Source organism: Lacerta agilis, chromosome 18 (genome assembly GCF_009819535.1).
Source record: "Lacerta agilis isolate rLacAgi1 chromosome 18, rLacAgi1.pri, whole genome shotgun sequence".
NCBI lineage: Eukaryota > Metazoa > Chordata > Lepidosauria > Squamata > Lacertidae > Lacerta > Lacerta agilis.
This window is the reverse complement of record NC_046329.1, coordinates 10,398,965-10,424,408: the sequence shown is the minus strand read 5'-3', so window position 1 is coordinate 10,424,408 and position 25,444 is coordinate 10,398,965. Positions and strand designations below refer to the sequence as shown.

Sequence of the window (25,444 nt, the reverse complement as noted above, 5' to 3'; positions counted from 1 at the left end):
ACTACTTTCCCCAAGCTCAGGCATAGGCAAACTCGGCCCTCCAGACGTTTTGGGACTACAATTCCCACCATCCCTGACCACTGGTCCTGTTAGCTAGGGATCATGGGAGTTGTAGTCCCAAAACACCTGGAGTGCCGAGTTTGCCTATGCCTGCCCAAGCTGGTGCCCTCCATGTTGTTTGGACTACGACACAGCCATGTTAGCCGGGGCTAATGGGGATTCGTAAGCCATCCAGAGGCCACCAGATTGCAGAAGACTGCTCTAACTGCAGAGCCAGTTTGGCCACAAACCGATTCAGTGTCTCATTGGGATCATTTCACAGTTGTGGAGAAGCAAATCCATGCCCTCCTGCCTTGTGAGTTTTTGCGCGCTGTGAAGAGTGTGCGTCTGTAGCATTCATGCTTCTTGTTCTGGGGTGTGTGCTTAGTTACCATATACACTGAATGTTTGGAGGCCGACGGTAGGTTTTCGAGAAACATAAAAGTGCCAGCAAGAAGGGCTTATCTGCTTGAGGGTGAGCAAATCCTCCAAACAGCTGCTTGCAGTGGCAAGTGTGTTCTCCATTTGGGTAGGTTTGGTTGAGTGTTCTTCAACTTCACAACTTCAACCTGTTCAGCAGCACATTAAAATGGTGTGGATAGGCTTTCAAGTCTGCCTTCATAGCCTTTCCTTGCCTTGACCGTGTCTGAGGAGGTGTCCAACATATTGTAACTGCAAGGATAGCAAGCTGCCTTTGAGAAAATAAGCTTTACCCTTGGTTAGGCGAACTTACCAGGGTAGCTCTGCCCTTTTACTTACTAGGTTTCTTAACGTCAGACTTCTGCTGATTCCGTTTCATGTGGTTGAAAGAAGGGCAAGGGCTTGGAAATCCAAGCTCCCCCCTTTCCCCGCCCTTCTGCTCGGTTTCTCTACCACTTCAGCTCTGGGTTGTCCTCCTGTTCTCGCAGTTACTGTGTAGAATTTAGAAAAGTGCTGTCAACTTACCTTTTTTTTTTTTCTCCTTCTCTCTTTCTCTTCCAGCGGGGATCTGACGAACTTTTCTCTACTTGTGTCACTAACGGACCTTTTATCATGAGCAGCAACTCTGCTTCTGCAGGTAAACATTGCTAGCCCGAGGAGTCCAGCGCTTACTTGAAGGGCCCAGTTGTCAGCGAAAGTTAGCCCTCTTCCTTATATTCCCCCTCCCACCCACCCCCATATGCTTATTCCTTCATTCACCTTGAAAAGATTAAAGGAGCAGCCCTGCCCCCGAGGAAGGAACCTTTGCTGCCTTGTTAGATTTACTGTACGAGTTTAAACAGACATGCAGCCTCCCCCCCTTCAACCCCCAGAATGAATTCCTTGACTTAACCTGCCCCGGAGCATCTCATTAAAGATGTGTTTATACTAGCAAAGCGTCCCGCACAGGTAAGGGCAGAGGACAGTTACCAGCAGGAGATAAGATTGCAAAGCATACATTTCAAAACACCCTGATATTTTGGCGTTTAACAAGGGGTCTGTTTTTTTGGGTCTGCTGTTTCAGGCATGCTGCTAGGATCACTACACAGGGTGCTTCTTGACAGCTGGGAACTGAATGATGCCTCTTTATTCGGGGGTGAGCTGGCTTTTGATCCTGGCCTTTTTTCTGTTGGCCCCTCACTGTTGCGCCCACAGTCACGACTGACTCTGAGCCCCCACCTCTTTAACATTAAAACTCCCATGCAGTATTTGAATGTCAGATGAGTGTAGAAGAGTATTCAGTGGCGTGTTGGAACACTTGCCTGAGCATTTTGCAGAAGCCGTCGATGCTTGTTGCGCTGGCGTTTGGCAAACCAGCTGGCAGACCACGAGGCCTCGGTTTTAAACAGAAGCTTCCTTTCCTTGTATTATTGCTTTCCCACTGTCCCGCTCTGTGTCCTTAGGCTTCTGGGCAGGTCGCCTGTGGATTTGAAAGCCTTAGCGAAGCGGTTAAAGTTTGTGGTTAGCCAGTCGGCGTAGCGTTGCAAGGGTGCAACTCAAAAGCCCTTCTTGGCACTCCACGGGCCCAAATTTACCGTAGCAAATTTCAGGATCTCAGTGTTGCTTTAAAATCCCATTTCGGTGACCGCATCACATTTGCAAGGGTGGGAATTTTAAAAGGATTGGCCGCCGCAAGTTGCTGAGAGCACAGAGCCAACTTGAAAAGAGGCGTCCTTCTCCCACACCACTGCTGTGATGTGCAGAACCACACGCGCCACGTCGTTCATTCCTGACACTGGTGCGAACACTGCCATTTGCAAGAAGCATACCGTGGCACTATGTTAGATGTCACAGCAGGGGCTTAGGGGAATATGCCATGTCCTAGGGACACTGTTTCGAGTAGCCTCCAAGCCGGTTAGCACAAGGAGTTTGCTAGTCCACCAAACCTAATTTGGCATTTGTCAGGCCTCTGGCAACTAATCTGCATGGCAGGCAATTGAAATTTACATGAGCCACAGTCAGTCCAGATTGTATCATCTCTGCAATGTGGCGTCCACCGCTGAGCAAGTCCCCTCTTCTAGCTGCATTTGGAAGGGGAAGGGGTCACAATGCAGGCTAGCTGTGCGTTTTAAGAACGCGAAGATATGAAAGGATTCATAAAAGTTTTTCCTGGTTGTGTAACCAGCTGGCTTGCACGTTTCTCAGGCTGTGCACAGCCATCTTCAAAGGCACAACTGGCTGCACTGGTTATATCGCTTCTGCCAGCAAGAAGCTACGCTCAACCCATGCGGTGGGTGGAGTTCTAGGGGTTGGCTTAAACTGGGGGTTGGGTGGGGCAGTTTTGCATGGCCACAGCATCAGTGTAATAGCTCTGAAAGTCTCAGAGGTGTCTCCTGTGCTCACTTACTACCTTTTAGCCCCAGAGGAGGTAGGGCCTCCTTGGATTACTCTTGGTGTGCCTGCTAAACTTTATGCTTACGTTGCCCAGCCTTGCTGGAGTAGCTAGCCATACTAGACAGCCACTGGGGCAGTCTGGTTCTAATACACACTGGTCTAAATGGTGACCGGAAAAGTGTTATAAACTGGCTAGGAAGTGACATCATTTCCCGACTCCTCAATCTGACTGCCATGGGCGAGGAAATTGCCAGGGACTGCCCCGGAGACCTAACGTGCCCCTGCCGGATCTCTCTTCCAGCCAATGGAAACGACAGCAAGAAGTTCAAAGGTGACAGCAGAACTGCAGGAATCCCGTCGCGAGTGATCCACATCCGCAAGCTGCCCAGTGACGTCACGGAAGCCGAAGTGATTTCCTTGGGGCTGCCTTTTGGCAAGGTCACTAACCTACTGATGTTGAAAGGGAAGAATCAGGTATGTATGTGCACGTGGAGCCATTTAACTTGGGCAGAAGTGATTAGCTTGCGCCATAGGAGTCTTTACTTTCAGCTGCAGAAGCTTCAGTTTCAGCCTTCAAATCGATAGCTTGATTTGCAGCTGCTTGGAGGAGTGAAACCGTTTGCGTAGATGGCCGGCATTTTCCTTCCTAAGCAGGCCTAGAAACGGGCTTATATCAATTTTAGGGACCGTATTCCGGTTGGGTTAACATAAAGGAGCTAGTTTCAAATGCAGGCCACCAAGTTTCAAACTGGCTGTAAAGTGGAAGGCATAATAGCCTAGGGAATGAGCAGACATGCAGATTCTCGGAGCAAAAATCTTGGCCACAGCACTCTTTACTCTAGTCCTTTTACCTGGGGCTAAGCTATGGCTTAGCTTAACATTATGTCTGAACCCAGGCTTGTGGTTTTCTCTCCCGTGAGTGGCAAACAGTAACCTGATAATTTGAGATACTCGATAAGAGACTGTATTGACTTCCTTGGGACTGGAAGTCAGTCACATCCCTTGCATGTATAAAGTTGTTTGCTTAGTTGTTGACGTCCCTAGTTTGAAGCTCTTGGGTAAAATGTCTTGCCTAGGCTCACGTAAATGCTCTCGCCCACCGGGGTTGGTTTTGCAAGCTGCCCAGAAAATGGAAACGCTGAAGAGCAATTTATAAATAATAAAAGCTATGCATTGCTGGTTGTGGAAGAGGGCAGATCAGGAAGGAGAGCGCTGAGGTGGAGGCTGGGCTTGGAGGCAGCAGCTGTGCGAGGCTACCTCATGATGCCTGGGTGCCTTTTTTTTTTTTGGCTCATGCTTAATTCAGACACGATTTGCAAAGGCAATGGTAATGGTAGCCACATGCAGCCTGTGGACCTCGCTTCATTTTTTGGTTGAAGACTAACCTGCCACTATCCTCACTCATTTAAAAAAACGGGTTAGGGATCTTTCTTGTCAATTGATGGCAACTGGATCCTAATTGCTGGGTCTCGAAGTTCTACTTGAATCAGAGATTACAACAGCTGCCTCAAGTCAGAAAGCACTGCTGAAAGTAGGACGGCTATGAGGCCTACCAGGTCCTTAAAAAAAACACAACTTTAATGTCCCTTTAAATATGCCCAAATTAGAGTAGATTGTGATTTGGTATTTAAGGGCTCTGTCTGTATGAAGGAATGACTTGTTCAGAAACCTGACTGCATCCTTTGGGCTAAGATTACTTAAGGCTGATGCAGCACGTGTTTTACATCTGTCGATCTCAATTAGGCTTTCATAGAAATGAACACGGAGGAAGCAGCTAACACCATGGTTAGCTACTACACCACAGTAACTCCTGTCCTTCGGAGCCAGGCCATCTACATCCAGTTCTCCAACCACAAAGAGCTGAAGACGGACAACTCTCCAAACCAGGCGGTGAGCAGGGAGTTCAAGCAACGGTGGGGCTTTGGGGTAATGTTCTGTGTCCTCGGCTGTATTTAAATTTGCCGAGGAAAGAGACGAGCGACGGCTGCGTTGCTGAGAAGAGGTGTACATGATTTGTTTGTAGCCCAGTGAAGTAAAGTAAGGCAGGGAAGAGTGTACTAAGAATACTCACTCTGGATCAGATTGAAGTCCTTACCTAGCAGGGACGCAGGTGGCGCTGTGGTGTAAACCACGGAGCCTCTTGGGCTTGCCGATCGGAAGGTCGGCGGTTCAAATGCGTACGACAGAGTGTGCTCCCATTGCTTTGTCCCAGCTCTTGCCAACCTAGCAGTTCGAAAGCACGCCAGTGCAAGTAGATAAATGGGTACCACTGCAGGGGGGAGGTAAATGGCGTTTCCGTGCACTCTGGTTTCCACCACAGTGTCCTGTTGTGCCAGAAGCGCTTAGTCCTGCTGGCCACATGACCCAGAAAGCTGTCCGTGGACAAACACCGGCTCCCTCGGCCTGAAAGCGAGATGAGCGCCACAGCCCCATAGTCGCCTTTGACTGGACTTAACCATCCAGGGGTCCTTTACCTTTTTTTTTAACCTTACCTATCATTTCATGATGCTCCTTCACATTTTCTAGTGTTGTAGGGTGCTCAAAACCCACCACATTGCATTACAAAAAAAACCCTGTAGGTTAGATCAACATTGCACTCCTACCTAAATACAGAAATGGTATAATATAGCTGAAAGTAGCTTGCCTAGGGTGACCTAGTGAGTTTATAATGGAAGCAAAGGATTCTGTCCAACAATACGTTTACCCATTTAAATTAATGCACCTAAGTTAGTTGCAGTCATTAATTTCAGTGAAACCTAGCTGAATCGAACCCACACTTGAACTGAGGTCTCGCTTATTTTTCTGTGGCTCACAACATGGTAAAGTGTATAAACGTGCATGTTCCATTCTGGTTGCAGCAGGGCATGCCGACCCTGGAAGCCGTCGGTTTCAATGAATTACAAATAGATGGTGTTAATGTCTTACCTGTGGCTGTTGGAAGAGTTCGCACTCAACGTGCAGCAGGGCAGGGGAACCTGTGGCCCTCCAGGTGTTGCTTGGACTTCAGCTCGCGTCAGCCGCGCCATTGGCTGGCTCCTGGGAGTCTTAACAGCATCTCGAGTGCTGCAGGGTCCCTGTCCTTTTGTGTACAGGATGAGGAAAACATCTTTGTCATCGTCCCCGCTCCTCTCTTCAGGCTAAATGCCAGATTCCCAAGGCCCACCTGCATGTCTGTCTGTCATTCAGTGTCCTGTTCAACAGGGGGCGCAACATGATTCTGAAGCCGAGTGAGCGCTCGCATCTTTCTCTTTCCACCTCTCTGCTTATTAACGTACTGAAAACGTTTGGCTCCACAGCGCGCTCAGGCAGCCCTGCAAGCGGTGAACTCCGTGCAGTCCGGGAACCTCGCGCTGTCTGCCACCGCTGCAGCTGTGGATGCTGGGATGGCCATGGCTGGGCAGAGCCCGGTCCTGAGGATCATTGTGGAAAACCTCTTTTATCCCGTCACCCTGGATGTCCTGCATCAGGTGAGAGATTCCGGGGTTTAAAAAAATTCCTCCCGACAGCTCATATGAAATAGGCTTAGATGGTTGCTGGCCAAAAGATCACCTGGTGTTCTGGCCATGTAGGGGCTCACAAGGGAAGAGAGTTGAAGAGAAAATGTGGCTGCGGGGCGAAGAAAGCTCTTTTTTTGTCTGCCCACTTTTGAGTTTTTGTTTGTGGGCCTGTTTCCCATGGCCTGCAAGTCTTGCTATCTGCGTAGAGGCCTGTGCATGACCGCATGAGCCTGGCACCCAACTAAATTTGTCTCCAACGAGGCCCGTTGACGTGTACGAGCCTAAGTAAGGCGTGCCCTTTAATTTCAGCTGATTTTTTGCGACTAACGCTGGGTGCAAAGTCCTAGAGTTCTGCTCTTTCTTTTCAGGACACAGAACAGAGGGAGTTGAGCTTGCATTCTCTGGCTGTGTCTTTTTTGGGGGGGGGGGAAGCAAGGTGTAGGCTTCTGAAAGCGCCAGTCTGAAGGTCGAAACGCGTTTTCAAAAGTTAACCGTGCTTGAAGCTGCTTGTGACGCAATAACTCCTTGCGCAAAGTTTGGCTTCTTCGCTCAGCTCTCCCAGATAGGGTGCAAAGGGCTCCCATCTCAGCTGCACGCACTTGACATTGCTTATATGCAAAAACTCCCTTTCCTGTCAGATGGGAAACGACTCACCCCCCCTTTCCTTTCCCTGGCCCCATTTGCCATTAGGTCTCTTCCTGCTCTGGGTGGTCCTCTTGTTTTAAAAAGTCACAAAAGCCTCTGTGGGTGACGTGCTCTGCATTTCCTGCCCTTGCTACAGAGCCCAGCCTCCAGCTGTTCACTGTAGACACTATAAGCGCTGGAGGAAATGCCCGGGCAGAGGCACTACACTCCAGAAGCAGAAAGATTTGTAGGTTTCCCTACAACACGCCTCTGCTGCCCTCTAGAGTTGCCAGGCTCAATCTGGGGCTTTGGGGCCTCTGATCTGCCTGGTGAGGCAAATTGGGAGAGCTTTCCTTACATTTTTTTTTTCTTTTCTGCTATGAAACTTAATAAGCGCCTTGGGCAAATTGGCAGATCCATAGCAGCTGCGGCCTTCCTGCTGTGTTGCTTTCATGCTTTTCCCCTTTCAAAATGGGGAGTTTCAGTCTTGGCTGATGAAAAACGCAGCTTCCCGAGTTACTTAGGCAACTTTCTGTTTTGCACCCGCACAGATTTTCTCCAAGTTTGGCACCGTGCTGAAAATAATCACCTTCACAAAGAACAACCAGTTCCAGGCGCTGTTGCAGTATGCGGACCCGATGAGCGCCCAGCACGCCAAATTGGTGAGTCCTGCTCTGTGCGGTTCCTTCCGGTCTTGAATCTGCCACAACACAAGGGAAAGCATGTTCAGAAGAAGCAGAGTAAAGCATGCAGCATGGATGCTCTCACCCGTGGCTCCTGGAAGCTGTCAGCATGCAACCGGCCACACCCAGGGAATAGCTTTGACTGGCCAGCTGAACCAGATGAGGGGAGCTGATTGGGTCTTAAACCCTCGGTGAGTTAGGGGCTTCCCCTGCATGCGAAGACAGGCTCTGGAGGAGTGAGCAGAGAAGACCAAGAGTGGGCCCAACAGGCAAGAAGGCGGTTTCTGCACATGCTGTAGAGCAGGCACGTTCAACAGGTAGATTGTGATCTACCGGTAGATCGCTGGACGTCTGTGGTTGATCACCGACTGCCCCCCAGTGAAGCTCAACAAGTTTGACTCCCCTAAAAAAAAGTTCAACATTTTTGCCCTGAACCCCAAAAAAGGGGGTAGATCACTGCCAGTCTTTAACTCTGAGAGTAGATTGCAGTTTCTTGGGAGTTGGCCAGGAGGGAAGTGAGGGGCAGGTGGGGCTTGTCAATCTGGGAAGGCAGGCCATCTTGGAGGGGGAGAATGCTTATCTTAAACCTCCGCTGCCTTCGGAAATGCTCCGGGAGTAAACTACACACAAATCTGGAGTGGAGTCCGGACGGTGCCTTGTACGCTGCCTTCAGGCTCCTTCTGCAGCCAAGCCAGTGACAAATGTCCTGCTCTGCTTTCCTTTGGACCACATCAGCGAGGCCAAGGGGGGTGGGTCTTGTTGTCTGGTCAGCCCACTACACTGGGGGAGGTCACTAGGTACACTCCGTTGTCTCTCGAGATGCACAGATGCTAGCAACAGCACCACAGATGTTGCAGGCACAGTCTTAGACGCCGCTGCGTCTCCAGAGAAGAGCTCTATGAAGTTTGAATTGGCAGGCAGGAGGTTGGGAGCCCTGGCTAGCTGCTTCGCCCAATCCGGGCATCCCGTTAAAGAAGGGTTCATGGAGCCAAGGTTTAGTCGATTGCGAGGTCTGAATTGGCAACTAAAACGCGCACCAGATGTTTTCAACAGACCGCATGCAAATTCAGAAACTATAAATCACTTTTGTTTTTTAGAATCGGTGTCATTTTATCTTAATAGCAAACTTGGGCCGTTGTGCTTCTATCCATCTGGAAGCAAACATGGGGACCGGCCAAAGATAAGGCATTGATTTCTGCATATGTATATATGTTTGTGTGAACTGCAAGCCTGCAGGATGCTGGTGGCGGCTAAGTTACCTATAAGAGGCGGAGATAAGAGGTCTAAATGGCACAGGCAAATTTGTAAATGAGACGTGGAATGTTACGGTTTCAGTTGAAAACGGAATGAAGGGGGGAAATGGCCTCATCATTTCGCACACAGCACATAGTCTTTTGGGAGAGATGCAGGCTATGAAGTTGGGCTCCCACCTTGCAAAGGTGTGTTTCTTTTTTTCCCTAATCATCTACCCAGAGAGACCTAGCAAGGATAATTCCTCATCGGGGACAAGGGGATGTACTCAAGCACTGCTTTACAGAGAGTGCAAATGCGCTCCTCAGGCATTCGCTTTCGATTATTTCCCCAAGTTTCGCGTCCTGGACAAGTGGCGGTCTTTTCCTGAAGCCACCCTGGTTGGCTTGAACCTAACCCGTGCTCTTTATCTCTCTCCCTCTCGTCTCGTCCCCCCCCCCCCCCGGCAGTCTCTCGACGGACAAAACATCTACAACGCTTGCTGCACACTCCGCATTGACTTCTCAAAGCTCACCAGCCTCAACGTGAAGTACAACAACGACAAGAGCAGGGACTATACCCGGCCAGATCTGCCTTCTGGAGACAGCCAGCCCTCCCTCGACCAGACCATGGCAGCTGCTTTCGGTGAGGGGCGGGTTGGGGTGTGTGATGGGGTGTGTGGGGATTGGCTTAGGGCACGTGCTATGAACTGGGAAGAGTTTTCCAAATCTCCCCTTAGCTGTAGATTCAGAGGCTGGGAAAGCTGCTCTCAACTCCAGCCCTTTTCTCCCTGCGTGTCTTAGCAGCAGTAGTAATTGTCCTACCTTGCAGGGTGGTTGAACAGAGTCATCGCCATAGCAAAGCATGAAAAGTGACTATTGCTGCAAGTCCCCTTTCCGTGTCCGGCTTGGAAGAGTCGACTCCTGCTGGATTTGTCCAGTATCCTAATCTCATGGTAGCCAACAAAAAAGACCTTGTAGGAAGCATGACCCTTTAATGCGAAACGCCCTTTAATTTTTGACACTAGGAATCTAGGAATACAGTCGTACCTTGGTTTTCGAACAGCTTAGTTCTCAAACGTTTTGGCTCCCGAACGCCGCAAACCCAGAAGTGACTTTTCTGGTTTGCAAACTATTTTTGGAAGCCAAACGTCTGGCGGGGCTTCCGATTGGCTGCAGGAGCTTCCTGCAGCCAATCAGAAGCTGTGCTTTTGGAAGTCGAATGGATTCTGTTCGACTTCCAGGGTACGACTGTAATTAAAACTCCATGTATGTGCCTTAGTTTTATATAAGTAAAGTTGTGGCTATGCTCAGTGCAAGAGAGAGAGAGTTGCAAACTGTTGTTTTCCTGTGCTACCTAAGCACACGTAGCTTAGCTTCTGCCATCTGAGAACTAGCAAAGGGGGGGGGGGAGTGGTAAAAAGGCACCACTACTAGATGAAGGATCCCCACCACAAGACAGCAAATACAACTGTCTAGAAGCAACCAAAGGGCCCTTTCTGTTCCCCCTCATGAAGATGCCTTTGAGTGTTTTACAGCAGGGGTGGCTAACCTCTGGCCCTCTTGAGACAAGGTTCGTTTTGTTGGATCTCCCAAGGAAGGCACTCAGAACTGATGGGGGAGCAGTTTCCCCCTTGAGCTTGCATGACACTTACAGAATGCTGCTTTGTAATGCTGCGATATCATTCTTGCCGCCCCTTTCTAATGCACGCATCCGTACCAAATCTAAATAACAGGTCCCCTTGTTCGTTCTTTTTTTTATTTTTGTAGGTGCTCCGGGGATTATTTCTGCCAATCCTTACACAGGGGCCGGCTTCCCGCCCGCTTTTGCGATTCCTCAAGCTGCAGGTACTGTTCCTTCTCAAGGTTGCTGCCTTTTCCCAAACGCCACTCGCACGGTTCTGCCGTACGGACGCCGCCAGCTCCTTCCCCTTCGCCCTTGCGGTCTGTAAGAGTCCAAAACGCAGGCAGCAGATATGGGGCGACCCGTATGGGGAGCTGAGGAAAGGAAGAGATTACAAAGTCCTTGAGCATAATCTGCGTTAGGCAGACCTCGGGGCTTCAGCATTTGAGCCCCTGGCGTTGTTGTTGTTTTTTTAAAAAAAACTTAACGCTTCCACTCCAATCCGGTTACACTTAATTGTCATCCTTGAAGATCCCCATGGGACAAATTTCCTCTTTGGTTATTAGTGCTGGTTTCCTCTCTTTCTATGTCCCAACACTGATCTCACAAAGAGGAGGTAGGTAGGAGCCGTGCAGAAGTGAAGACTTAAGCCCAGTGAATACTTAAGCTGGCATCCAAAATGAGCAAGGAGAGATAGCTAGAATGACGCTCAACACAAACTAAGGAAGCTCCAGGGGGAAGCCAGGGCAAAATGCTGTGGCATGGGGTGTTCCTTTTTAGGGGTGCCAGCTAGCATATTCCAGGATATCCCCCCCAAAAAAATCTGTATTTCCCCAACAGATGCTCAGCATTCCATAGCCAGGGGCTCCCATCTATTTCCCCAAAGTCCTTTTTGTACCGCTTGCAGAATCTGGGAGATTCCCCCAAGCATGCCAGCGTCCTTGTGGGTACGATCCTGCCCGTACTCTGCCAACCGCTAAGGGTTCGGCTTTTGTACAGGTTGCACGGTTTCGGCAGCAAACAGATATTTGGCCGAAGGAAGTTTGGACGAAGCACTTTACAGGGTTATCGAGGGGAGAGTTTTGGAGGGTGGGAAGGGTCACAAGACCGTCCTGAGATTTACTGCTGCTTTTGGGGGGTAAGGACCCCAGTAGCAGTAGGTGTAAGTGTCTAGGCAGGCCTCCCTATAGCAATCTAGGGTGAGGTTCTTTTTGTTTCTGAAGCTTGCTGCACATAACAGCAGTCGGTGGGGGGCGGGGGTTCGTGTGTCCGGGCGCATATATTGATAATGCTCGGCCCCTGTGCCCGTCTCTCAACTGCCCGTGGTGTAATAATCCCATGGAAAAACAGCAGAACCAGCCACCCCTCCTCTCTTTATCTGTCTGCTGTGGCGTACAAGAGGTAAAACGTGCCATTCGGTGTTTCGAGCGAGGAATTTTGACGAGTGGTAACACGCAAGGGGGCATTTCAAACAAGCCGGCATTCAGGTGCCTGCTTTTGAAAGGCGCCCTTCTGAAAACGAAACCCTTGTAGAATATATATGTGCACATATATATATATATATTTTAAATGCCTGGAATGCACACAGCTGTGGTTTGGTATGTGCATGATCCGACGGAATGAGGCACTTTCAGGCATGCATTGGTGGAAAAGATCCCTTAGGAATGCACAGCTTTTGTGTGTGTGTTTCCCCCCCCTCCCCTTTCCCCTGCTTTTCTCCCCAGTGGTGGAATTTTATTTATTTATTTATTTGCTTTAGATAAGCCTGTGGAATGTTGCCAGATCCGGTTCGAAAACCAGGCACACCTAGAGCTTGTCTGGTTGCCTCCCCCCCCCCCAAGCAGCACCCAAGGAGAGAGAAAAAATTGTCTTTCCTTACTCCCCCCCCCAAACTCTTGCCAGTAGCCCGAGAGCGCAAATGCCGGAACTGGAGAGCCTCTGTGCCCCCTTTTTTTCGCCCAATGCGTTGAGGGAGGATGGGGGCACCGAGACGCAAACCCCTTTCCAAAGAAGCACCCGTGGGTCAGCCCCACGGCGAGTCGGCAGAGGGTGTGCTGTGGACACTTCCATTCACTGGTTAATACGCTTTAATTTTTCCAGGCCTCTCAGTCCCCAATGTACACGGAGCTCTTGCTCCTTTGGGTATCCCGTCAGCAGCGGCCGCAGCGGCAGCCGCAGGGCGGATTTCGATTCCCGGCCTTTCCGGGGCCGGGAACTCCGTCCTGCTGGTTAGCAATTTGAACGCCGAGGTTAGTGGAAGCCTTGTAATAAAATCTTCTTCTGTCCAACTTTTTAAATATCTCATATATATATTTATATCTATTATTATTATTATTATTATTATTATTATTATCATTATTTCCTTTTGCTTCTTCCAGTTACTTTCTGCTCTCGCCTATCTCTCCGGTCGCTTCTCACGAAATACTTTTTTTTAATGCTGAAGCGTCACGATGCCGAACACCTTTCCTTTTCTCTGAACTGGAATGCGATAAAATGAGGGGGGGGGATGAATGGGCAGCCCGATGTAGTTCTTAAGTGGGTGACTTAAAGCAAGGGGGGAAGCTGCCGCTCCCCGGACATTGCTGGACCCCCCCGATTCCCCATCGCCACAGGTTCCCTGACTTAGAAGAGACATGGGTGCAAACTTTTATAAACCGCTGCCCTCTTCCTTTGCTTACAAGCGCAAAGGTTTTGCTGGTCTGCTGTCACTCCCAACAGCGAAAAATTCAAAATGTGAAATCTCCCACTAAGCTTTTGTCTCTACTTGGGTCGACCTCACAATAGCACAGATCCTCCCCTTTTGGTTTCTCCCTTTGGCATGTCATGACTTTTTTTTTTAAGAACTCTTCAGTTGGAGTGACAATGTTGCTTCTGTCCCCTTCATGGGTGTCTCGATTCCTTGCCCTCCCCTTCCCCTGCCAGCTTTTAGCTTCATTTTACCTTTTGCAATTTATATATTTCCTTTGCCATGCATTTGATACATTCCCACTTTTTTTAAGTTGTTGGTGTTGTTGTGCCTTACTTAATTTCGCTCCTTAGCTTTTAAATGTTTTTTAAGCTCCATTTTAACATTCCCCCCCTTTCCCCATTTTTTTTGAGTTGGAACATTTGGCTGCCTTGCAAACTGAGACTCTCGAGGCAAACAAAAACGAAGCCTGGTATTTTCTGTGTAAAAAAAAAAGGATGCAATTCAGCAGAGACCCATTTTGCCTTTGAAGTGGGTTTCTGTGAAATTGCATTCAGGTGTCACTGCAATGTGTTGTGTACATTGCTTGAGCCCCCCCCCACCCCACCCCCCGCTTGAAACTGACAAGGCTGTGGCCAGAATCTTGGATTTCTGCTTACTTTGGTTGTTTCAGAAGCTCCAAAGCAGAGACATGGATGAGAGAACCGCCATAAAATAAAATAAAAACTGAATAGGAAAATAACCAATTTCAATCTGTTTTGCTGTGTCTTTTTCTGTCCACTATAGCTGCTTTCTTCAGGGCATGAGGTGCTGCCAGCAATTCTCGCTCCCGTGTTGGGGTTGTACCCAGTTAAGTTCTACTCTCCGAGTAGACCCGTTTAAATTTTAGTTTATCTGTTTTAACAAAATTTGTATCCTGCTGAACTGCAAATAAAACAAGCTGCTTACAAAGAGTATAAAATGCTCACTAGAATTTTCAGTAAAAATCAACTTTGAAAGCAGGTTAATTAAAAAAAAGCAAAATGAATAAAATTCCTGCATTGCAGGGGGTTGGACCCAGATAGGTGTCCCTTCCAACTCTACAGTTCTGTGAAAATTGACAGCTGAAAGTATTCTTTCTAAGACGACATTACAGAGTAAAATGAGCATCAACTTGTATGTGTAAGCTTTCGCCTAAACAAAAAACTTAGGGACTCGGGGAACTTGTAGGGAGGGAGTTCCGATTTCTTACAGGTGCAAAGCGGACATTGTCATAGAATTGTAGAGTTGGAATTACGTGCCAGTCCTGCTTTTCCAAATGGGCGTGAGTTAGTCGTGCCCCAGATTTCAGTGGGTCTGCTCTGATTGTCACAAGCATTGGAACTAACCCTTGGTCGTCATCCTGATGGGCCTTCGAGCCCTGGCCACCGGAAACCCCTCTCCTCATTCGCTAGCAAAAGAGGACATGGAAGGGGTGGTCGGCCTTGAGTCGCTCCCCTGAATTGACGGACCAGAGAGAGCGCAGCGTTGAGCGCCCAAAGAGATCTCCTTGAATTCTTGAGCCTGTTGGAAAGAACATTGGCTAGGAGGAGCATGCAAATCACAGGAAAAAGCAGGGCAGTGGGTTAAAATATATAATTAAGCAGTAAAACCGCTTCCCAGAGCAAGCAGTTATTGGGGTTCTGCCACAGAATGTAAAAATCAGTGACAGACCCACTTGAAATGTCCAATGAACAATAAGCCAATTGTTCCGCCATAATCCACTTCCTTGAGAGAGAAATCATTTTGGGCATAGGGATGCTGTGAGGCAGGGTGGAGATAACCCTGAACGTTGCCCTCTTTTAGAGTGGAGGCGAGCATCCATCCCTTCAACCCTGCAGGCCAACTTTTGACAGGTGGGTCAGGACCGCCTGGTGGCAGAATGGCCTCTGGGTGACCGACACCCCTACCAGAAAACGGCATAATACGCCAAGAGTCAGAGAGTCTTTAGGGGAGGAGGGTGATCAGGACATGACAGCAGTCGGCCGTGTTGTTGCCTGCTAAACTCGGCCCCTCCGATCTCAAAACTTGGCTGTGGATAAAAGATGCAACCGTTTTGCTCTTCTTCCTAAGCCAACGCAGCCACTTGAGATGCCCCGTGGGTTTGTCTGTCCCTTAGGCGAATTGCTGAGCAGCTCCTCGTGCCTCTTGCGTGTATGTTCCTTTGACGCTCCCTCATCCATCCAGCTTCTCCTTTTGGGCTAAAAACCTTGATACCTGTAGTGAAGCTGTGAACTAACGTCTCCTCGACCTTTTTATTTTTTCCATTGCTTGTATAATCAGTGTTGTAGAAACTTAATCTGTGCATACTGTTTGGAGAGGCAGTATTCTCCAGAGGGACTCCTCCCGTTCCCCACCACCACCGCCACCAGGAGCCACCAGTATCGTTATGGCAGGTGGCTAGCCCACATGTGCGGCCGAATCACAGAGGAGCACAGAGGCCCTTCTCGCCAAAACTTGATAGGTTCCCACGCTGGAGTTTCTCAGCTTAGCAAGTTGGTGGCTATTTGGGGAAAGCTCAGTTGCGCTCAGGGGAAATGCAAGCTCCACCAGGCAACTCCCTGGCTTAGGAGGAATGCTGAAAGCATGCCTTCTCGATCATTGCAGCCTCCCATACTTGAAGGGGTTGAGTGGGGCAGGCCTTTTGTGGTGTCCCCCAGATCCCCCCATCGTCCCCTGTCAGTTTGGCCAAGTCTCCAGGGGTGATTGGCATTAAAACCTGCAACATCTGGGGAATAAATAATAATAATAATAATTTATTTATACCCCAGCCACTCTGGGCGGCTTCCAACAAAATATTAAAATACAGTAATCCATCAAACATTAAAAGCTTCCCTAAACAGGGCTACCTTCAGATGTCTTCTAAAAGTCTAGTAGTAGTTGTTCTCTTCGAAATCTGACAGGAGGGTGTTCCACAGGGCAGGTGCCACTGCCAAGAAGGCCCTCTGCCTGGTTCCCTGTAACTTGGCTTCTCGCAGTGAGGGAACTGCCAGAAGGCCCTCGGCGCTGGACCTCAGTGTCCAGGTAGAACGATGGGGGTGGAGACGCTCCTTCAGGTATAGTGGACCGAGGTCGTTTAGGGCTTTAAAGGTCAGCAGCAACGCTTTGAATTGTGCTCGGAAACGTGCTGGGAGCCAATGTAGGTCTTTCGAACCCGGTGTTAAGTGGTCTCGGGAACGAGAGGCCTACCTAAAATGATTAGTCTAGTACAGGCATAGGGCAAACTCCTGTTAGCTAAGGATGATGGGAGTTTTAGTCCCAAAACATCTGGAGGGCCGAGTTTGCCTATGCCTGGTCTAGTACAGTGGAACCTTGGTTTTCGAATGTAATCCGTTGTTCCAGAAGACCGTTCGACTCCCGAAACATTTGCAAACCAAAAACTGAAAGTGGAAGCCCCAATGCAATAGGAAACTCAAAACGGAAACCACGTGGCACGTCCAGCTTCCGGAAACCGGAGCAGATACTTCCAGGTTTTCGGGAGCCGAAACGTGCGATGACCAAGGCGTTCGACAAGCGAGGTTCCACTGTAGTGCTTAATCCTAAAATGTATTTCAACGAAATCCTTGGAACTTCTTAAGGTCCTTTCACCAATCATTGGTGAGGGGGTGTTCACTTGGGGGTGGCTATCTATCCCCCTAGACTGAACTTCCAAGGGGCCTTCTAGAATCTATCCCTTGGCATGGGCGCCAGCTGGGTTTGAAGCAGGGCCTTGCTCTGCACCCACAATGCGTCTTCAAACTTGGATGCCGCGGAAAGACTCGGCGAGAGTCCCCGCTTTCCAACACCTTCGGGGAGAAAGCAGCCCCTTTGCTTGCTTGGTGAGCCGCTGCTTCTAACTTTGCAAAACCCCCACCAAAAAGAAAGAAGGAAGGAAACTGAGCCAGCTTTTCTACACCAGTGGCAGTGCTGTCAACGGTTGGCGAGTCCAGCCCCTCGCCTGCTTGGCCCCATTGGAAGTGGGCGATCCCCCTGCAAATTTGAAAATGGGCTTCTTCCAGCGGCTGCCGATTGTATTTTGAAGGTGCCGGCCCCTCGCGGCCCCTACCGCTCCTTCAAGCTGAGCTGTCCATACACCCAAGCTTACAAAACTGGCTCGAATTTGGCACAGGTCAAGTCTCAAGCCCACATCCTTGGGTTGGGGAGGGGGAATCCGACATGCTGTTTGGCCCTTAAAGGGGTTGCCCCACCAGCCGTTTCTCCCAAACCCACCCTTTGTTTGGAGCAGGGGTCAGCAACCTTTTTTCAGCCATGCGTGGGCCAGTCCGCCATCCCTCAGACCATGTGGTGGGCCAGACTATATTTGGGGCGGGGGGGGGGGGATGAACGAATTCCTATACCCCACAGAGATGCATTTTAAGTAAAAGGACACATTCCACTCGTGTAAAAACACACTGATTCCCTGACCGTCCGTGGGCCAGATTGGGCTGGATCCGGCCCCCGGGCCTTAGGTTGCCTACCCCTGGTTTGGAGAGCTCTTCCCCTGTTGCCCCCTGAGAAGCTTGTGTCCTGGAGGCTGACCACCTGGACCCTTTGAAACACCTGCCTCCCTCGTCACCCCACGCGACTGCTATATGTGGTCACGATCTGGAGTTTGCCATCTTGCCTGTGAATCCCTCTGTTGCAATACTGCCTCTCCCTCTTAGTTATACCTGAAGTAAAGTGCTCTTCTTTATACTGTTGTGTTCCACTAGGTTTAAAAAAAAAAAACAATTAAAAAAACAACCAACCAACCACAACCTATTAACTAGTTTTTTTTCCTCTGTAAAACGAAGTATTGTACGTTTTTTTAGAAATCTATAAATCTTTTACTGATGGAACACTACATATTTCTTTTATGTATTTACTGACCTATGTTTTTTGCTACTTTTTTTTCCTTTTCTCTCCACCCCATCCCTCAATTATTTTTATTTTTATTTTTTTTCCCCTCCCTTCTCCCCGATCCGGAATTTCTTTGCCAACTGACTGCACGGTACTTCTGCTTCCTGTTGTTGCTTGAAACAAATATATTTTTAATATATATATATATTTATATATTATTTTTTTATATTTAAAAAAAATACCCCCCTCAAACAAACAAACAAACCAAAAAAAAAACCTCTTCCTGCTCTTCGGAAACCAACCTGCCCTCCAATATTAACCATCTTGAAAACTTCATCATCCATCAACCAATTTCGCCATTTCCTGCGGGGACTCTACCTTTCCTTCGTTGTCGACGATTTGCGCAACCTCCGCTCTCCCCTCCGATTCCTTACCTCTTCCCTGTCTCTCCGCTGCCTTCCTCTGCTGTTCTCTAAAGAGAGTTACACCCCAATGCCTCTTTATTCTTTTCGGTATGTTATCATTCACACTTTATTTATTACCTTTTTTATTTTTTAAAAAAATTGTTGTTATTATTTCACCTTGAGGTTTTGCTTTGGGGCGGGGAAGGGGCGGCGGGGTGGGTTTTGCCGTTTCGGTTGGACGCTTTTTAAATTATTATTTGCGTACCCTAGCTTTAGTTTGCCCCCCTCCCCCGGTTTTTAAATCATTTTTTTGTTTCGTTCATCGTCGTGCATGGTTTTGATTGCTTTGCATGCCTGTTTCGTTGGGTCAGGGAGAGAGAGCATGTGCAGATTGCCCCTCCAGGCTCCACGGGTGACTTTTTGGGGTCAACCCCCGCGTCCCAGATAAAACATGTGTTTTATAACTCCACCTAAAGATTGTTCCATTTTTTTTTTCTGCTGCTGGGTGAAGATGTATCCCGAGCAGAACGAAACCCACCTTTTCGAGCGGGAGTGAGAGCAATGTGGGGGTTTGGAAGTGCCTTGATTGGATTTTGGAGTTCTTGGTGGAAGCTCACACGGAAATGGTAGAAGGGCAAGAACTCTGGCCACAAAAGTAAAATAATACTAGTAAGTAGTTCAAATGATTCCTCTTCAGTTACTTCGATCCACTCTAAGACTATCTGCTGAAGAATTTTCAAAACAGGGCCCTGTCCTCGTGTATATACTTCATCTGACATACAAACTTCTATAAGTAAATCCATCTACAGAAGAGATTGTTTCAAACAATTTTATCATTTGAACTACTAGTCCAGTATTATTTCACTTCTGTGGCCTGAGTTCTTGCCCTTCTACCATTTTGATTGAATTTTGGGCTAGAGGCAAGCGGGTTTCTTCCTTGATGACCTCCTTTTTTTCACACACACACCCCTCTTCCCTTGCTTCCTCCCAAGGGGTATATGGTGATGTGCAAAGAGTGAAGATCTTGTTTAATAAGAAAGAGAACGCCTTGGTTCAAATGGCGGATGGCAATCAAGCCCAGCTGGGTAAATATTATTATTATTATTATTATTATTCCCTCCCCATCGGTTGTGGGGGACAGTGGAATCTCTGGGTTGCAATGAGCTAACCGTTACTTGAAGCAGACCCACTGAGATTAACATTCCTACCCAGTTTTGGTCCATTAATCTCAGTGGGTCTGCTGGGAGTAAGAATTAGCTGAATGCAACCACCACCTTCCATTCCCTGCCCCTGGGCATTTCCACAGAGCCAGACTGTTTGTTTCCCTAGCTTATGATCAGCATCAGGGGGTGGGGGGTTGTTTCTCCAGCGTTTCCTCTTGCCCCCCCCAAAAAAAACCTTTTGTGGGGCACGTCACAGTCTGCTCTGCCCTCCGAACCTAGATAGAGCCCCATCGTTTCCTTAACACTCTTCCTCTTTCTCTTTCTCTCCAGCCATGAGCCACCTCAATGGCCAAAAGCTTCACGGAAAGCCCATCCGCATCACTCTGTCAAAACACCAGACGGTACAATTGCCCCGCGAAGGGCAGGAAGACCAGGGGCTGACCAAGGACTACGGCAACTCCCCCCTCCACCGTTTCAAGAAGCCAGGCTCCAAGAACTTCCAAAACATTTTCCCCCCTTCCGCCACCCTCCACCTCTCCAATATTCCGTAAGTCGCCGTCGTCTTCTTCGGTGATCCCTCGTAGCCGAGTAAGATTGTCTTCCATAAACACGGTCTTAACAGTGAGTCCGTAAGTGGCTGCGGAGGCCAATTCTGGATCCACACGTCCTTCCACAGTGGGGACAGAGGTTTCCGGGCGGGAGTTGGTCACGGTGTGGATTTGCCAACCTTCCTCTTAGTACGTTTCTCCCTTGTGTCCTGAGTTCGAGTGTCTTCAAAGCCCAGGACACCTTTGGGAAAAGCTGTTCTCCAACTGGAGCGCTCACAGGCCCGTGTTTCCCAGTTGTTGGTGTCGATACTACATTTTTTAAGATTTGCCTTGAGACAGTCTTTGAACCTCTTTTGTTGACCACCAACATTACGCTTTCCATTTTTAAGTTCGGAATAGAGGAGTTGCTTTGGGATACATTTTTTGGTATATCAGGACCTAATACTCCAAGAAGGAAAGCCTGTGTGTGTTTGTGTGTGTTGTTTTTTTGTAAATGAAACCTTAAACATTTTTTTGAGTTCCATATATATTTCATCCCAGAACTCAATTTTTTTGCATGTCTACCACATGTGCAGCATAGAGGCCGCTGCTTCTCCACATCTCCAGCATTTATTTGATACATTTTTGGATAATTTTAGAGGGGTCACATACCCACAATACTGCACTTCCCCCCCCCCAAAAAAAAAATTCTCAATGTGTATCAAGCAGTGAATTTCATGTTGATTTTCCTGAGGTTTTTGAATTGGGCCCTTTGAATGCGTGAAGCAACTCCAGAGCTCGGCACTTGACCTAATCATATTCCCCTCCTGTTCCCGCAGGCCTTCGATAATCGAAGACGACCTCAAGCTGCTGTTCTCCAGTAACGGCGGGATGGTGAAAGGATTCAAATTCTTCCAGTAAGTGTGGGTCCTTGTTGCCCTGCGGAAGCTGCCGCTCGGGAGAAAAGCTGGTAACATAGGGAGGCTCAGGATCCCTGTTCACGTGCCGGCTACTGCTTTGCTGCGTTGGGCGGACGATGAGCTCAGCATCGGAAATTTAAGATGCAGGCTGAGCCTCCAGGTTCCTGGAGCCCAGGCAGATTGCCCTCTGAGAGCAGGAATCTGAAATGTGTTCCCTTTTCCTGGCACGAGGATCTCTACTGGGCCAGTTGCCTGCGGGTCTCTAGAATCATAGAATCCTAGAGTTGGAAGAGACCCCAAGGGCCATCCAGTCCAACCCCCTGCCAAGCAAGAAACACCATCAAAGCATTCCTGACAGATGGCTGTCAAGCCTCCGCTTGAAGACCTCCAAAGAAGGAAACTCCACCACACTCCTTGGCAGCAAATCCCACTGCCGAACAGCTCTTACTATCAGGAATTCTTCCTAAGAACTAGTTGCAGCGTGATTGACACTGCAGGCTCCTTCTCTCCCCTCTCCCCCCGCACGGAACATACTCTTTGACAGGTTCCCCCATACCTGATCGCCAACGTTCCCCTAGTTCAGGCATGTCCAACAGGTAGATCGTGATCTACTGGTAGATCACTGGACGTCTGTGGCAGATCACTGGCTCCCCCCAAAGAAGCTCAGCAACTTTGGCTCCCCTTAAAAAAAAAAACATCTTTGCCCTGAAGCCCCCAAAACAGGGCTTTCCTTCTTAAAAAAAAGCTCAACTTTGACCCGAACCCCCAAAAACATGGAGGGGTTTTCCTTCCTAAAAAAAGCTCAACAACCTTTACCTGACGGATCTTGAGCAGTGTGGCCGGGATAACTTGGTCCAGAACGTGAAAGCTGAAATGGAGTGGCTTGTCCCATGGTGAGGCAGCCCACTAAAAGGCCAGCCTGATAGTTGTCTCTGCCTCGGCCCAGTATATCTGAAGGAGCGTCTCCTCCCCCATCCAGCTCTGAGGGTCTTCTGGCAGTTCCCTCCCTGTGAGAAGCGAGGTTACAGGGAACCAGGCAGAGGGCCTTCTCAGTGGTGGCGCCCACCTTGTGAAACGCCCTCGTGTCAGATCTGAAGGAAATAAACAACTGTCTGACTTGTAGAAGACATCTGAAGGCAGCCCTGTTTAGGGAAGTGTTTGATGTTTTATTGTGTTTTTAATATCCTGCTGGGAGCTGCCCAGAGTGTCTGGGGAAACCCAGCCAGATGGGTGGGGTATTAATGATGATGATGATGATAATTAGGGTACTCTGATCTGATTTGGGGCACATTTCAAATTCAGCCTTGGTTTGGTCCAGATCACAAAAGCTGAAATGGAGTGGCTTGCCTCGCCGCACACTCCATGGTGAGGCAGCCCGCTAAACGGCCATCCTTCCCTCTCTGACGGTTACTGTAGGATTGCAGAGTTGGAAAGGGACCCCCAAGGGTCATCCAGCCCAACCCCCCGCTCCCCCACAAATGCCGGGATTGCCAGCTTCCGCCCCCTCTCTTCCTTGAACGGGTATCTCGCGTGAGATACCTGTGTGCACGGACCCCCTGCTCCCCTTCTCTGACCCAGAATGCTTTTGTCTCCTCGGGCAGGAAAGACCGCAAGATGGCTCTCATCCAAATGAGCTCCGTGGACGAGGCCATCCAGTCGCTCATCGACCTCCACAACCACGACCTCGGCGAAAACCACCACTTGCGCGTCTCCTTTTCGAAGTCCACCATCTAGGCGGTTTTGGGAGGCGCCCATGCGGCAGAATAATGGACCCTGACTGAGAAACAAAACGAAACGAAAGCCACGGCCGTCGCCACCCTTCCTTGTGGCCTCGGCCTCGGCGTCTTTTTTTTCCAAGGGCTGGGCCACCGGCATGGGGGTGGGACAACTTCCGTCATTCCAGAAACAAAAAGAAGCCACTTTAAAAAGAGAGAGAGAGAGATTGCAGCTGAAGTGACCTTAAAAAGACAACAGATTTTATTTTTTTAAAGATGGAAAAAACAAAAACCAGTTTACCGGGTGTTCCTTTTTATAAAAAGAAAATGCAGGTTCTTGATTCACGTCGCTATAACCTTTCTTGCAGTGAGTGGGGTTGACTGTATATTTGACCAAGAAAAAAACAACAACAACACAATAACCATCAACTTAGAAGTTTACAATTCTTGGTTGGAAGCCTCTCTGGGAGTTTCTCCCCCTTAGGAAAGTAACGAAATCCCACCCATTTGCAGAAAGCTTACCAGCTTCACAGCAATGCCTTTTTATCTCGAGTCTGGCCCTTTCTTAAATAATTTTTTTCCCTGAACACAGATGCCTTCCTTTGGGGTGGGGGGGAGCCCTTCTCCCCAAGCCTTGCATCAAGCATCCTGTGCCTTAGAAACCTTTTCTGGGGGGGGAAGTGGGGGGGGGGGAGAGAAACAGCAGCCATTGGGAAAATTCTTAAGAGTTGCAAGGGGTGAGTGGGCAAGCGCAGAACGCATTTCCTTCCTTTAATATATCTCTGCGTAAAACGTAACTTAACTTGCAGATTGAGTTGGGCTTCCTCCAGCCCGCAAACAAGGCCAATAATGTATTTGTGTTTGAATGGGGGGGGGGCAATGTCCTTCACCCCATCAGCCAGCGTTTCAGTGAGAAGGGGGTTCCCCTTTTCGCATTAAGTATTCCCCAAGCTGCGGAAACTAAATTTCTTAAACCAGAGCAGCCAGCTTCTCCAAATCTGTGTTCAGAATCTTAATTTTGGGCTCATCCTAAAAGGGTATATTCCTTTGCAACCACCCCCACCTTCCTGATTTCACTCTTTAGCCACCAGCATATATCTCCAATCTCAAACTAGTAGTTTCCAGCTTCTTGTTTTAACCCCTTTCCTACCATGATTTTGTTTTACGATGCAGTCTTTACCTTTGCCTAGCAATATTTCCAGTTGACCAAATATTCTAATTAATTCATACGTATGTATCTATATATGCAAAATGCAATAGCATAACTTTTTTTTATATATAGATGGTATAAATATATCTAAACCTGCTCTTTCTATTACCCATGTATCCTGTACTCTTGTAATTTTTTTTTCTTCGTTTGTAAGCTTGGGGGGGGGGGGAAACCTAGCACGTAATTTTAGTTTTATCGAGATGGAAGTCAGTTCCGAAGATTAACGTTGTGCTTTGAAGAAGTATTTAAACTAGCGAATTCCAGTTGCTTCAAGAGGAGGGAAAGGGCCCACGTTTAAAAGGAGTCATCTTACTGTAACAATCCAAGCTCGTCTATATTATTTAAAAGAAATGCAAGTTGCTTTCTTCCTCTCCACCAAGATAGTACCTAAAAAAACCACAATTCTTCTGTGACCTCCAACTTTCCCGTGTTGATACATGCCTTCTTTATAATCCAATGTTGCCTTACATTTCCCTCTCGGCTCATGTGAGATTTTTAAGATAACCAGAATCTTTGTACTTAATATCAGGGTTATAGATCCTCAAACTGTGGACCAAAGTTGTTGTTCGTTTTTTTTTCCTCTTTGGCGTATGTGGTGTTGTCTCTCAAGTCACCCATGTCCCCTGCTTCGCGGGATCTGTTGGGACGACTTGCTTCCCCCCCCCCCCTTTCGTCACTGTGGGTTTTGGAAAGAAAGAAAAAGTCTTAAATCTTCTTTTTTTAAAAAATAATCTATATCTCCATCCCAGTATCACGGGGATGCAATCTATGCTGGAGGTGTGTGTGGATGTTTTTTTTTTGAGTCAGGATTTGTCCTTGGGTTGCCTGCGTAAAAAGGGGGGGGGGAAGAGACCCCTCTCGGCCAGCGGTCCTCCCCGGGGCTTGCAATAACGCCATCCCGGAAAGCAAAAAACGGCATCCGCTGGAAAGAATCTCGCGCCAGCGGCGAGGGCCGATCCGAAGCTTGCGGGCGGCCCCCGCTTTCTTGTCCGACCCCTTTCACGTTGCCTTCTGCCTTTTGTGCACGTTTTCTTGGGGGAAGAGGCGGGGGGCGTTGATTTGGCCGTCTCCCCTGCCTGTGCTTGCCCCCCGATCCGTAGCTGGCGGCGCGACGGTGTTCGCTGCCCGGCGGCCTTCCTGGCGAGGTCGGCGGCCGCTCTCCGGGTGGAGAAATGGGAGCGCCACCCCCCTCCGCCCGGCTCTAAAGGCTCCGGGCTCCGGAGGGGGAAGAGGGGTCTCGGGTGGGGTGGCTCGTTCAACGCGACGTGGGGGTCCGTTGCTGCATGCCCCCCACGTCGGTTGATTTAGGAAGAAGGGGGCCACGTTGGACCACGCGGCGAGACACCGCACAACCCCCCCCCAAGCGGCGCCCAGCAAAAGTACCACTTTAAAAATGCTAACTGAACCTTGGTTAAGAATGGTCTCGAGCGTCGTTTTTATATTTTTAGAAGCGTGCTTGGACATCACAACCTCTCTCCCTGCTGACGTGTTGTT

At 48.8% G+C, this 25,444-nt stretch overlaps 1 protein-coding gene across 2 annotated transcripts in view; it reads left to right on the top strand.

The window, feature by feature from the left end:
- The window catches only part of PTBP1 (polypyrimidine tract binding protein 1), a 38,627-nt gene extending 15,616 nt beyond the window's left edge, over positions 1-23,011 (top strand). Inside the window, exons 3-16 of one of the 2 annotated variants that reach the window (XM_033136577.1) lie at positions 1,021-1,096; positions 1,523-1,594; positions 3,134-3,306; positions 4,576-4,722; positions 6,129-6,299; positions 7,505-7,615; positions 9,337-9,511; positions 10,636-10,713; positions 12,590-12,738; positions 18,490-18,523; positions 19,408-19,500; positions 19,909-20,125; positions 20,945-21,022; positions 22,627-23,011. In XM_033136577.1, coding sequence (XP_032992468.1) covers positions 1,021-1,096; positions 1,523-1,594; positions 3,134-3,306; positions 4,576-4,722; positions 6,129-6,299; positions 7,505-7,615; positions 9,337-9,511; positions 10,636-10,713; positions 12,590-12,738; positions 18,490-18,523; positions 19,408-19,500; positions 19,909-20,125; positions 20,945-21,022; positions 22,627-22,759 — 1,707 coding nt within the window. In that variant the 3' untranslated portion in view covers positions 22,760-23,011. The remainder of the gene's footprint in view (positions 1-1,020; positions 1,097-1,522; positions 1,595-3,133; positions 3,307-4,575; positions 4,723-6,128; positions 6,300-7,504; positions 7,616-9,336; positions 9,512-10,635; positions 10,714-12,589; positions 12,739-18,489; positions 18,524-19,407; positions 19,501-19,908; positions 20,126-20,944; positions 21,023-22,626) is intronic. The other variant, XM_033136579.1, reaches the window with a different exon arrangement.
- Positions 23,012-25,444: the final 2,433 nt, after the last annotated feature.